This window comes from Diospyros lotus, chromosome 7 (assembly GCF_014633365.1).
Source record: "Diospyros lotus cultivar Yz01 chromosome 7, ASM1463336v1, whole genome shotgun sequence".
NCBI classification, from domain to species: domain Eukaryota; kingdom Viridiplantae; phylum Streptophyta; class Magnoliopsida; order Ericales; family Ebenaceae; genus Diospyros; species Diospyros lotus.
In genome coordinates this window covers 1,430,407-1,444,720 of record NC_068344.1, presented here as the reverse complement: position 1 = coordinate 1,444,720, position 14,314 = coordinate 1,430,407, and the positions used below count along the sequence as shown (strand labels likewise).

At 35.0% G+C, this 14,314-nt stretch overlaps 2 protein-coding genes across 2 annotated transcripts in view; both read right to left on the bottom strand.

Moving 5' to 3' along the window:
- Positions 1-7,377: 7,377 nt before the first annotated feature.
- On the bottom strand, positions 7,378-8,633 carry LOC127806826 (dof zinc finger protein DOF3.2-like). The gene has a single exon (XM_052344358.1). It carries the CDS (start codon positions 8,508-8,510, stop codon positions 7,671-7,673), a length of 840 nt encoding a protein of 279 aa, XP_052200318.1. The 5' UTR covers positions 8,511-8,633; the 3' UTR covers positions 7,378-7,670.
- Positions 8,634-9,515: 882 nt separating this feature from the next.
- The window catches only part of LOC127806975 (protein virilizer homolog), a 54,957-nt gene continuing 50,158 nt past the window's right edge, over positions 9,516-14,314 (bottom strand). Inside the window, exons 24-28 of the mRNA XM_052344618.1 lie at positions 13,921-14,104; positions 11,962-13,338; positions 11,038-11,868; positions 10,876-10,947; positions 9,516-10,237 (exon numbers count right to left, since the gene is read on the bottom strand). Coding sequence (XP_052200578.1) covers positions 10,217-10,237; positions 10,876-10,947; positions 11,038-11,868; positions 11,962-13,338; positions 13,921-14,104 — 2,485 coding nt within the window. The 3' untranslated portion in view covers positions 9,516-10,216. The remainder of the gene's footprint in view (positions 10,238-10,875; positions 10,948-11,037; positions 11,869-11,961; positions 13,339-13,920; positions 14,105-14,314) is intronic.

Sequence of the window (14,314 nt, the reverse complement as noted above, 5' to 3'; positions counted from 1 at the left end):
AGATGGCAATGAAGCCCAATACTAAGCTCGTCTTCAGCGATGGATGGCGACTCATAGGAAGTCGGAGATGGCGACGAAGCTCGAGTCGGGGCTCGACTTTGGCGATGGATGGCGACGAAGAGGAAGAAGATGAAGCCGGCTCGAATGGAAGAGGAACTAGAGAAATCGAGGTGGACAGAAGTGAATGTGTTGTGCGCGTGGTGATTGAATTGTCTGGAAATGAAAAACAAGCCCCCCCTAGGAAAATCATTTCACCCAAAAGTTAGAAAAGAGCATCACGTGACTGAAAATAGGAACTTAATTTCCCTAGAAAATAAGGATGCGTTTGATAGGGGTGAAAAATGAGGATGCAATTTATTTTCCATCCAAATTCTAGGAAATTTCATCAAACAGATTTTATTTTTCATGGAATTCGAATTCCATCTTAGTTCAAAAAGTGGAGATTTTCTTTTAAATCGAGGAATTAGAATTCTTAGGGGGTGGGATGAGAATTGAAATTCCACCCTACTTTCCACCCTCTAAGTGCAATTAAACACTACCAAAGTTAGAACTTAGATGGAAAATACTCATTTTTCATAAAAAATAAGTGCAATCAAACAGGCTCTTATAGCAGTATTTAATGCTATAATACAACACAATTTCGTCTTGATATAACAATACAATAATAATGCTATATATATATATATATATATAGTAATGTATTTAGTCATGACTTAAAACCAAGATTGGATTCAATCGAATCGAAAGTTGAATTTTTAGATTTTTTGAACTGAGAAGATTGAATCAAACTTATTCGGTCTTAGACAGAACCAAGTTTTTCGATTTGAGCCAAAATTTAAATACCTTTATGGACAACTAAATAGGATGCCCACTTTTTGAAATTAAAAATTATTAAAAATAAAAATTAATACAAAGAAATCTTAGAAGGGTATTTTGATATTACAAAACTATGTCAATAAATTGAAATTTCAAAATATTCTTTACATTTTTTGTTTAAAAAATTAAAGACAAAATTTAATCACCAATATTTGACCCCACCACCTCGCAAATTAAATTATTTAATTTTTTATCACTTTACTAATTTTAAACTTTATTTAAAAAAATATAAAAGTAGACCACAATCACCAATTATCACCTAATATATAGATCTTTATTTAGACGTGTATAGCACAAGTCACAGTTGTAATATATATATATAAAGCTAAGAGACGACTATTGCAAAAGAGATTGCCTCAAGGCATACAAAGCTTAAGCCATAAGACTTTATAAAAGATGATGATAGTGGGAATAACAATCTAGAGCAAATTACATTATTAGTTTTTGAATTTTACAATTCACAACAAACTTCTCACTATACTTTAATTCTTGTTATTATAACCACTCAACTCTGATTTTTATTATAATTCAGTTTCTCTTTTTGATTTTTCATTAAATTGTTAATTACAAAAATTGACGTAGTACACATTAATATGAACTCAAAAATAACTTAATATTAAAATTAACACAATCTTGACAATTAAGTGATTTTGAAGTTTGTATTAATATATATCGTGTTAGTTTTCATTAATAGAATTTAAAAAGAAATTAAAAGAGAAACCAAACTGTAACTGTTGTTGTTTGGATATAACAATAAATTTAGATGTCACGAAATCATCTTTCAACAATCGAGTTTCTGTTTAAAAAAAAAAAAAAGTTTGTCAAAGGACATAAGGTATTTTTCACGCAAACCCTTTGATGCTTAAGCTAGAGTCGTTGAAAATCATAAGAGAATGCAAAAAGTTCTATGTATAGCATTTGCCACATACCTGGAGATGAGTCACCTCTTATTTATAGAGGCAGTAAGTAAAAGGTAGCAATGTCTCCAATAATCTCAAAATTGTTTGTCGTGACATTTAGGGAGAAGATCTCGACGACAACAACGATTTGAGTTAAATATATATTAGGGGAATGCCTCATAAGAGACTGCTTGAGAGTGTCTCGAGACCTTCTTTACGAGTCTATCGAGAGGATCTCTTATATACCCTTTGCTCAAGAAGATCTCCCAAATCTTTTTGTTTATAAGACTCTTTTTTGGGCCTTGTAGGCCTTTTTGGAAATGGGCCTTTTGGGCCATGTGTTCAACTTGCTATGCTTAGAATCACATTATTTTTTAATTTTCTTGAAAAAAATTAATAATGTAATAAAAATATTTTTTTTTTTATATTTGGCTAAAATGATAATACATAAGATCACAATAGAATTTCTTATATTAAGTAATACCTTAAATTATTTTTACTCTCTCAAAACATTGACAAATAAAAAATTGTAAAGTACATGCAAACCTATAGCTATATATGTTATAAAGTATAATGTATAAAATTACAAACAAAGCACTAAAATATTAACATATATGCTGATTTATAATTATTTTATATAAATATCTTTTTAAAAGCATGTTTTTTTTTTAAAGGGCCAATGAGTCATGCCGCTTGAGCCCCCAAGTACAATTATATATTTGAAATTGAAATTTTCAACTACCATCTCTTAACAAGTATAAAATTATAAATTTAAATATTTTCATCTCTCTTAAATTAATCAAATATTTTTAATCCAAGAAAATAAAATTTAATCAAACTAACAGGTTGTATATATGTGGATTAAGGTCTAATTAGCATCTTTGAATGCAAAAGTTATTGTAAATAGAGAGTATTTCAAACACTTATATATAATTGAAAATTTACTTATGCAATTTTGATTTTTTCTATTAGAATATTCAAAAATATGGTTGGTACTAAAGAGCCTATATATACCCTCTATTGCTTCATTGTTTGAAACGGCGAAAAAGAAGAAGAATTCTTTCTCTCTTGCTCTCACGGTTCTAGCTCCTCTCCTCCCTCTCAAAGCTTTTGCTTGTTGGGTTTAAGTTATTCTTGAGTTCCTCATTAATTTGTTAGTAGAGGCAAGTGAGAAATGCTTGTTGAAACTTGGGGGGCAACCATTTTTAACTTTTGTACCGACATATTATCTACGAGAGGTGGAATCTATCCTTTAGGTTAGTGTCTAGCACGCTTTAAGTAATTGTTTTATTCGATTTGAATCCTTTATTTATAACAATCGGAATGATAGATATGGATCTTTTAATGGATGTTGCAACCATTGCACCACTGTCAATTTTTCTACTACTCCAAATGGTTAATTTGCAACTATATTGATTCACTACAAAAGATGTTGCTCAAGGGAAATTTGCAATTGGGAACTACTATAAATGGTAAACGTTGATGAAAAAGAGATCAAAAGGCAAATAAATGAACACCATAAGTTGATCGAAGGTCTTAAGGCTAAAACTATCATCCTACAAGAAGAGTTAGTAACTAGTTTCTTGATTGAGAAGCTTCCTAATTCTTAGAGTAAACGTTGATGAAAAAGAGATCAAAAGGCAAATAAATGAACACCATAAGTTGATCGAAGGTCTTAAGGCTAAAACTATCATCCTACAAGAAGAGTTTGTAACTAGTTTTTTGATTGAGAAGTTTCCTAATTCTTAGAGTGATAATAAGTAATAATTGAAGCACAAGACAAAAAACACGACACTTGGTATTGGAAGTCTAATATATTTAATGATAAAATAAATAACGTCATTTTGATGATGCATCCATTATTGGACACATCAACTGTCACATTAGCCACCATGTAAGCTAGGGCACACATTTGCTCAATTAAAGATAAAATTGAAATAAAAGTTAAAATTTGATGACCAAATTAAAATAAAGGTTAAAACTGAATAAAATTGAAAATTAATTCTAAGTTCAAAATATATTAATCTATTTGCCTTATACATATTACACATAATTTAACTAAATTGGCTCATGAACTAAACTAGTTGAACCCATCATAAATCAAACACTCAACTCATTTATTTAATGAGCTATATTTTTTTTATATTTTGATCAACTCATTTAAATCATGAACTTAGCTTATATATATTAAGTTAGTTAACGAGTTGAATCATAAATGTCTCGCGAGTTAGCTCTACTCATTTTTAACTATAAATATATTTTTATATTAAAACAACAAATTCTTTTCTAAAAGTAGGTTAATTAATATTTTACTCAAACCTCTTGTTTTTTTACAAAAACAAAATAAAATAAATTATAATAAGACTCATATTTATTATTTATTTTTAATATTAATAATTTCAACTTCACACTCCGTTATCAACACAATACAAAGAATATAATATTAGACAATAATTATTGCATAATATAACATTATGTAATACTAAAAATCCCTAATCATCATACATAATTGGCTTATTTAGCATGGAGTTATACAAAATACACATAGAAAAGTAGGGTTATTGGATCGATATTTCATGATATACGACACAAAATATAAGATATTAATATAAAATATTATTATAAATATTAAATTTAAGTATTTATATAATATTTTTGTGTGATATTATATCGTTTTGACTTGGAAGATTTTTGTTGTTCAAAAATCTGAGTTGAATAATTTGAGAAATTAATTAATAGGGTAATGATTAAGCAATAATAAATACTTTTATTTTTAAATAAAGTGTATTTATTATATTTTATTTATAATAATAAAATAATTTTATTAGTTGATAATAAGTGTACTGTATAATAACTTAATCAACTAATAAAATTCTTTAATTACTAAAAATAAAATACAATAAGTACACTATATTTAAAAATAATATATATATTTTATTATTACTTAATTATTATCTTTAGCACTACTCTAATTAATATTATTCTAAATATCTTTTGACCCTAAGATGATTGAGGTAGCATGGTGTCTTGGATCATGGGCATACAGTCCTTCTGGGATCACGCGATGCACAAAGTTTAATGCAGCTGTTTAATTAATTAATTAATTATATATATATATATACCTTCAAATGCAGTAACCTACCTAAATATAAATTTCAAATATTATATTAAAAGTTGCTAATTATTAAAATTTTTAAAAAAATATGAAGTCTTAAATAAGTTCAAAAAATTTATTAGGTCGAGCCAAACATTTTAAATGTTCAATATTAAAAGTTATAAATTATTAATTAATAAAATTTAAAAAAAATATTAAAAGATTTGAGAAATTTATTAATTTTATGATTTAGAGTTTAAATTTTAAGGTTCGAGAAAAAATACAGAATTTATTAGATGAAACCAAAACATTTTATATATATATATATATATATGCCTCCAATTGCTTAATTATTAATTATCCTTCCAAATCCCCAAGCAGGCAACATGGCTTACTCAATGCTTGAATGGGACAGTCCCAATTTCCAAGTGTTTAAATGAAGCTTCAAGCGATAGAGCACTCGCAATTTGACGCCTTTTAATGAGAAGCTTTTGCCTCCAATTGTTTTGTTTTTTATTATGTTTTATTTTTAAAATTTAAATAATATTATTAATTAATTAATTAATTTAAAATATAATACATTTGTTAGTTGTTTATAAAATTATTTAGATTTTGAAAATAATATGCTATAAATGCATTCAGAGTAACAATGGTTAGCATTACCTAATAATTAATTATCAAAATAAATATGAGGATTAAATTAATTGATCAAACATATATTAATCTAGGCATGAAAACTGGTGATTAACTATGGTGGTGAGGTTTTTTAGTGTTGATCATCATCCAATTCATGATATAGTCGTGTTTTTTTGAGTTCTTAATTCCACAAGCTAATCTTAGTAATTCTCGAGCTCAAATTTGTCTAAAATGACTCTTCTTGTAAAAAAAACAAGTATGGATTTGATCTCTCAATAAGTTCTCTAATGCATATAAATCAATTGCCATCCTCGGAAAATGTACTAGTGATGTAATAAATGCATAACCTAATTCTTGGATATATACCACGCATTTACATAGACAACTTGAAAGGTCAATATAGGTCAGGATGATGCTGCGTTGATGACCAAATTTGATCTTCTAGATAAATTGGCAGGCTAACTACGAGCTTAGACCTAAGCCCTACTTGGCATTTGCTTAAGTAGTCTTAGATTAGATTTTCGAGTAGACTTAACCCTTCAAGTTCTATTTAACTTAAGTTAAATTTAAACTATTTACATCATATAAGTTATAATTATTTCATCTATAAAACAAATGGCTTCAAATTCACAATTAGCTACGACTTCAACATACAAATTTTTGTATATTTTTTTATTGGGTCTTATTTGAAAGTTATTGTATGTATAAATGATTTTATTTAACACACACTCAATAATTGAATAATAATTACGGGTTCTAATAATAGAAAAACAAGTGAAAATAATTAGTAGCTAGATTATGGCACCCTATGACCTATATGTGGTGAGACAATATTGTTTCACAGGTGGTTCAACTGCGACTATAACTAGAACTAAATAAACCAGGTTTATATGAAAACATTTTTTTTTTGCTGAATAATAATCAAAATATATTTTCCTCAGGTTTTCAGCCTTTACTTTTGTTCTTAAATAAAAATAATTAATTAGTAACTAGATTATCAAAATTAATGAAAAATTCAAAATCTTAACACTTGCCAATAGGCACTTCTAAGTTCAACACTAGAACCATCTTTGTTGTGTCTGAAAAGAAAATCATGCCTGCAAAACAGAGTTAGGGTTATCAAAGCGTTCCTGAAAAAGCCTTTCGACACTCAAATTAGTATAACGAAAAAGAACAACTTTTTTAAAGAGAGAGTGAATCTCTCTTTCTTTGCCATGAGCGTTATTATCTCCTTTCTATTTTTTGAACTTTCCTCCTGTCCCTAGGGTTGTCTTATGTCTGCTTGTGTCATGGGTGCACACATTCCCCTATCTCGTAATAATGGTGTAGATTTTTGTGCTTTAAAATGTAAGACTTGAACGTTAGTGCATGGACCATGTTACCACGATGGGTCTTTTGGGTTGTCTAGGCTATTGTGTTAGGCCTGGCACAGTTGTGCAAGGAGCCGGACTCGAGAGGAGGATGGAATATATTGGCCCAAGGTGTAGTGCTAGCTAGGTTGGTCACTAGGTGCATGGTCGAGATGTCTCCAAATCTAGTGACTTAAGTGGCCTGCATCCAAGAGCCCCATGATTTACGTGGTGGCTCTATATGTGAGCATCCTAGAACTGACATAACAAGGTTTTTCAAACTTTCTCGTGTCATTATATATATATGTATATACACACACATTTATATTTATGCAGTTCCTTCACATTTCATTCTAGTTTAAAGCTTCACAAATTAAAGGGTGAAAATAGGGCTGACATTTTATTAATTATTTGAAGTTCATAAGCATGTTTTTGTAATTACATTGACTGGAACTTTCCCCAATGTATCAAAATATAATCTTTACACACACATATATATATATATATATTAGGAGTTATGACTTATCATTTATGACGGTGTCACATCCTCGTTAGAGGAGATGTTAGACAAAGAAGACAAGGGCACATAATCTTCTTAACCTCCACCAAAAAGGAAGTACCACATAATTCATGACACCGTCATCAGTTATGACTCCTACCATTATTCATATACATTAAATGTATTAAATTGAACAATAACATATTGAAGACCTCAAATTCTTCTTCTTCTTTGATCCCTGGAAAGGGTTCCATTACTGGGTAAATCAAACGAGCTCTTATTACCAGTAATTAAGGTCTGAATTATTCTGGGGATGATCAGCTGGCCCAATCCCATGCACCCAGTTGAGGGTAATTCACAGTCCACTGTACTTGAGAGAGCATCAGCCCAGGACTCGGCCACCCTATAGCCGGCGGCGCCACCAGCTCTTCTCCGGGTAACGGCGGCAACTCACAATTACCGGTCATCATCATCCGATCGCCTGTAAACTGATCACTAATACTCCTTACTTCTTGCTTCTGAATTGAATCGAGTCCGCAGAAATACCTCCCACCAACAAGCCCGTTTTGAGTTTCCAAAGCCCCAAAAAGCCCATTGTCAGGCTGTGAATGAACACTGTAACGATCTAGATGCATACTCCGGTCAACTTCGCCTGGCAGCTCTGGAAGTTGATCAATCGTCTGTGTTTCATCATGAGCTGCATGCTTAGATGGTTGATTCAAGAAGTTGATATAAACTTGCCCAAGGTCGATGCTCGAAGACGAGATGCTGGATTCATAAGAAAAACCCTTGGAGCTGGAGGCGTGATGAGTTTGATGGTTCTGATGGCGATGATCGGTGGATATACGAATGAACTTGCCTCGTCTGCTTTTCCGGCAGCTGCCCCCAACAGGGACGTTTCGGAGGGAGCCACCTTTGGTCCAGTATCTTCTGCAACCTTTGCAGAAGTACCTAGGCTGCGTCAAGCTGTAATTGTTGTAATAACAGAACTTGGTGTTGCATGAGCCACAACGAGGGCAATTCGGAGATCTCTCGACGTTAGGCTTCCACCCTCTCTCCATCACCACCTTTGGAGGAGAGGATTGGATGGATGGATGAATGGATGAGATCAGTGAGAGAAAATTGCTGAAGTGATTAGGGTTATATTGGAGGCGCATGTATGCATGCACAAAAGTTTGTGCACCCGCAGGTACGTATCAGTTAAGGACGATGGTCCGGCGGCCGGAGGCAACTAGCCCTTAGGCTGATAAGAGGATGTCGCACGTGGTGGCACGGATTGGTGGGGAAGGGGAGGGGGGGGGGGGGGGGGGGGGGGGCGGCAAAGGCCTCGATTGGGCCAATTAGATTGCTTCCATTGGCAGGCATGTTAAGAGTGAAAATGGATTAATATCCCCTCAAATTGCCTAAGTGACAAGGTGGAGAGTGGTGGATGGCGCTTGTATTTTCATATTTAAATCCACTTCTTGTATGATTACCGTAGATCAAACTCAGATTGATCTTCTTTACTAAAATTGTGAAATCAAACGACAAAAACCCAGCAAAAAAGAACATCCCAAAATGGGTTAATTATTTAAGTTCATGAGAATTTTTAGGGTTTCCATGTGTTACATGGAGGAGAATATCACCTTGTGAGGTGGGATATGCATATGATGAGAGGGGGAGGGAATAGGCGGTGGGGAACATTCAAAATCCTACAAATCTCAAATGTATAATATATATATATATATATACATACACATATATATATTAGAATTTGTAATTAGGTTATTCAAAGTCAATTATAATTTAATAAATTTAATATTTTTTTCTATAAATAACAATTGCATTAAACTAGGACCGCAAAACGTCTACCGATTACCGAGCATGTCCTAGGCCTCATAAAAAAACATAGAGACAAAAACTAGCAAACAATGAAAATAAACTTAAATATTTAAGGGAAAATAAATTTTTAAACCCAAGAATGCAAAATTGTCAAGGTTAGGTGATGATGAGCAAAACAACAAAAAATTTGACACCCAAAGACGAGCACCAATGAGGCAACCACCGATGCAGAGCATACAGTCGACCCCCTCCCTACTAAGCCAGCAGTGTAGGTATCCAGCAATCCCGAAAAAACCCCCACTAAATATTAAATTTTAAAATTTATTAGATTAATCAAAAAGTGAAACATAAAGTGTCACTTTATTAGGTTAATTAATGAACCCACTAAATTCACACATAGCTATCTATGTTATTAAAATAAATTACAAATAGAAGATTAGAAGCAGCAAACTCAACACCCAGACACTGCGGCCTCCAAAGTCCAATGCAAACTATTTTATAAAAATGCACTCTCAACGTAAGATGGAATGTCCCTTTGGAATGCAAGCTTCTTGGATCATGGGATCCTTCAAATTTTCTATTCCTTTCTTGCTTCTGAAATAAGCCACTGAATACTGCATGGTAGTTCAAGAATTGCCAGTTAATCAAAATACACAACAAAGTTTGAGGAACCGATCAGCCCTCGATGCACGTGTAACAATTTACTTACAATTCCATGGGAAAATATACAGCCATACTAACAAAATCTTAGTGTACATTACATGGTGCCCTCCCCAGCATTCACCAATGCCGGACCAATCATAAAAAACGTAACACCAATACTGAAACAAGTGGCTATGGTCGACACCACCCACCATTTGGTTGACTCCAAATGTGAAGTGATCTGAACAGGCTCCACGAGTTCCATCAAGCAGAGCTGTGGTTGATACAACCTGTTATAAGAATCAGCAAGAATCGAACAAATCTTGGCCATAGCTTTATCTGCGAAGGCTCAAGTAGGCAGATCAAGCCAAGGATACAGCGTCGGGTCAACATAAAGTAGTTACAGTTGGCCCAACCGTTCCTGAAAACCACAAGAAATGAGTAAGTCTTGGTCATAAGTATAGTGGTATTACCGAAGAAGCCCAATGGTTCTGAAGGCATTGAAACTTCAAGGAAATTACTTTACATGTACAGAGGGAAAATTTGCATCTAACTTGGTAGGAAGGAAACTAGTAAGATTTAAGAACAGTAAGATTTAGGAGACCAGATGAGGCAATAAAGAGGAATCAAAAAATGATCCAGCACAAGGGTGAATGTAGCATGCTGGTTGGGCCTCTAATGCCACGCCCTCCTTTTGGGGTTGGGGGTAGGGTAAGAAAGGAAGAGCCAATTCGCTTCTTCCAGTCAACTAAAACAAGTAGCACATTAAACTCACCCCTTTTATGAACCACCTGCTAAGTAGGAACAGGTAAATTTGCACGTATCAGACGCAATATTCACAGAGACAATTATACAATTTTTTCAGGGAGCTCAGGTTTAAACCCCACGCTTATGGCACAAAACTGTAGAGGAAAAAACTAAGTAGGTGAAGTGATGTTGGTTAGGCGGAGCTATACAAATCATATGCATGAGAGGGGGAACACACACACACACACACATATATATATAGAGAGAGAGAGGGGGGGGGGGGGGGGGGGGGAATGCTTAATAGTAATGAACCTGAAGCATCTGCATTAATTTTGGGTGTTGCTCTAAAAGCTGGCAAAGTTTATCCCGGTCACTCAAGAGAGACTGCAATGAAGAATAAAAGGCTAATCACCAGAACAACAAAACATTAACTTGAAAGCATCCCAAAAATTCTGGTGGCAGTTTTCCAAATACCTGAATAGCCTCCGGAGAACTAAAGTAATCCTGTAATGACATTCCAGAATCTGGCTGCTGGGATGCACCATCACCTTCCTGTTGTAGAATTTGCACTTGACTTTGTTCAACTTGCTGACGCTGCTGCTGTGAATGTGAAAAGCCTTCATGTTGTGGCTGCTGATAAAATACATGAAGAGGAGAAACTTGAGGTTGTTGCAGCATCTGCAATGGCTGCAATTGCATCTGAACAGGGCTCTGCATCAAAGACACACCTTGCTCCGATTGTGGTGAAGCAGGGATAGGTGGTCTGACATGCTGAGGCAGTTGAGAAGGACGAAGAATTTGTGGTGGTTGCAATGGCTGCAATTGAGCAATAGATTGTATGGATTGAATGGAAGGTAAAGGTACAGGAAGATTCTGTGAGATACTAGCAGTGTTTTCCCCCTGATGTGGTGTTGGGCTACTTCCATAAATATTCAAGGGTATTGAAGTTGGCCTACTGAAAAGCAAGGGTGGCATTAGTGGAGGTGGTGGATAAGAAGTTAGCATGGCCCCTGATGCAGAAATGTTGCCCAAACGAGGGTCATTTAAAGGCGCAGTAGAGGTCTGAAGAAGCTCACTAGTTCCAATACCAGTTTGACTGTAACCAGACGATTGTGATGTTGAAGATTTCAAAGATGTCATGGAGGACAGATAAGGCGGCGGTGTAGGAGGGAGTGGTGGGGGAGGCCTGGAAAATCCACCAGCTGAAGAGATCGAAGTTCGACCATACTTGGAATCTGGCATAAGACTGGAAGATAACAGAGAAGCAGAATTGTTGCTCAATGTAGATAGATAGTCTGTCTGGACCTGAAAGAAGAGGAGATTGGTGATGCTGAATGTGCAGACAAATTAGATGGACACAGCATGCAGAAGAATTATGAACAGAAGGCATTCACTTACATGAAATACCGATGGTGATGGTCCCTGCACGTCTGCCATAGAGTTCATAAAGGGAGATGACTGACTGGGTACAGGATCCAGGGGTTGAGATGGTACACGTGAGATTGTTGGTGGCGGCGGCATTGGAGGCAAAGGTGGTTGAAATTTCTGATCATACAATCCCTGGGAACCAGTAGCTAATGGTACATTACCAGTTTGCTGAAGACCTTTCTTCGAATGCAAGTGTGGAGGTATCCTAGAGTCAATTGGTAATTTTACAGATGGTGCAGAAGTTTTACCAAAAGCTGCAGCAGAATAGCCAGAACTACTTGACACTACGTCAGAATCAAACCCACAACAGGTCTTGATTGGAGCATTCTTCGAATCATCAGACTGCTCAAGATATTTTCTACCTGAAGAAACACTTGGCTCCCGATGCAATGGAATCTCAGGACGTGAAACTGACATCCTTGAAGAAAACTCACTCTGAGTGTTTTCACCCACATTAGCCAAGTGAGAAAACTGACTACTTTCATTTACATCACTCTCTGTCTCTTCAACTATTGAATGAGGTGAATTTTGCTCTAGTGCAACAGATGCAGGTTGTGAAAGATTATCATCTGGCTGGGGAAAGGGCAATTTATCATCAGATTCTGACTCCTCGCCATCAAAGACTATATCTATCCCTTGAAGATCATCATCAAGATCTGGTTTTAATTGCCTGGATTTATTACCTTTATCTGCATCAATGTCACTTGTGGGTGTATTTTTCACTTGTGCCACATCACCACCAACTGCAATTCCTACAGGATGATTTTGGCGCTCCCTTTGTCTAGCCATAAATTCATCCACATGGATAGATGGAGGTCTCCCACTGCTAGATCCCACTCGGGGTACTGCAATCACATTAGAATTTCCACTACTATCGACATTTCTTTCTCTAGCAACATAATCATCCACATGCATAGAAGGGGGCCTACTGGTGTTAGGCTTGCGCTGCCTGAAGGTATCCCTACGTACAGGGCCAGAAGGAGCTGCAGAGCCACCAGATCCACGAGAGAATACAGTTTGGGCAGCAGTCTCAGCGGGAGCATTGTCACCTCTTGGACGCCTATTTGCACCCTCCACAGGGGGCATTTTCCGTTTCAATGGAAGGGCATTCTGTGACAGCCTATCACGCAAATTTTCAGGACAGTCCCAGAGATATTTCTCCACAAGTCCACCTAAGTTGTAATCCTCAACCTTTCCAGCACTTCCATCAGCTATCTTATGCATCTTAAAAGAAATTGGAAAAGTGCTTGATGTAGAAGGACAAGCGCTAGAAATAATGTCATCTGCTTTTACTGAGCCAGGAGGATTTTGCAACAACGAGAGTAATAATTTTGCAGACTTCTCAACCTATACATAAATGATAATCCAGATGAGTATCCAAACATAGCACTTTGGAGAAAATCAAGTTACCATAAACACTCATATTTTAGTGTTTTAAGTATCAGAATGTTCATAATTATAGAGGATGTACTTGCATTACAATTCAGAGGACCACCCTTACACAGAAAGCATGGAAGTAACAACGTTTACCTACAACTGAATAACAACTAGATAGAGCTTCTGTTTTTTATTTCCCCTTGCGTTTTTGTGCCCCACATGCCAGGGGATAGTAGTTCACTAAAAGTATTTGATTCAGTGCTCCCACATGTATTTATTCAAATGAAAAAAATTCATAAAATAAATCAAAAGCTTGTCCATTGTATAATTATCTGATCCCGTAAACCCATTTATTATAAAGACAAATTACTGTCATATCTAGATTTCCACTGAGGTACACAAGTTATGTCTTACAAACCTAACACGTTCCATTTCTTTAACTTCATGCCAGAGTAACCTAAAAACAATTTGTTTACTGTACTTTACGCGTGCGTGCATGCACACACATATTGGGGTGAGGGGGAGGAAGCAAATTACATGAATCAACTGTACCTGATACAGAGTTGAGTCCATATCAGAAATAGCTGGATATTTATCATCACCTATCTTAGAGCCCAGAGAAGCCGTCAAATCCTCTATATATTTAATGTTATCCTCAGGGAAATCATCAGTTCCACCAGTACCATAAGGAATCCCAAATAAAAATTTCAGTGCAACAACCCTGTCCAAGTTCAAACTGAAAAAGAGAACAGCAAAACATAAGAGTTAGCCTGGTGAATGCAAGGATCAAAAGCCCATTCCTATGTGTTGCTTTTGATTAGCATGGAAACAATAAGGGTCAAAAATGTTTCCGGAGTAAAACAGATAATTGGAAAATGCACGGAAATGTCTGGAAAAATAAACCTAATCTATCTAAATGGATAAAAGCCTAACAGTATCAAAATTT

Excerpts from the sequence above, each read along its gene's own strand:
- LOC127806826 (XM_052344358.1), bottom strand. The coding sequence starts at position 8,510 with ATGCGCCTCCAATATAACCCTAATCACTTCAGCAATTTTCTCTCACTG.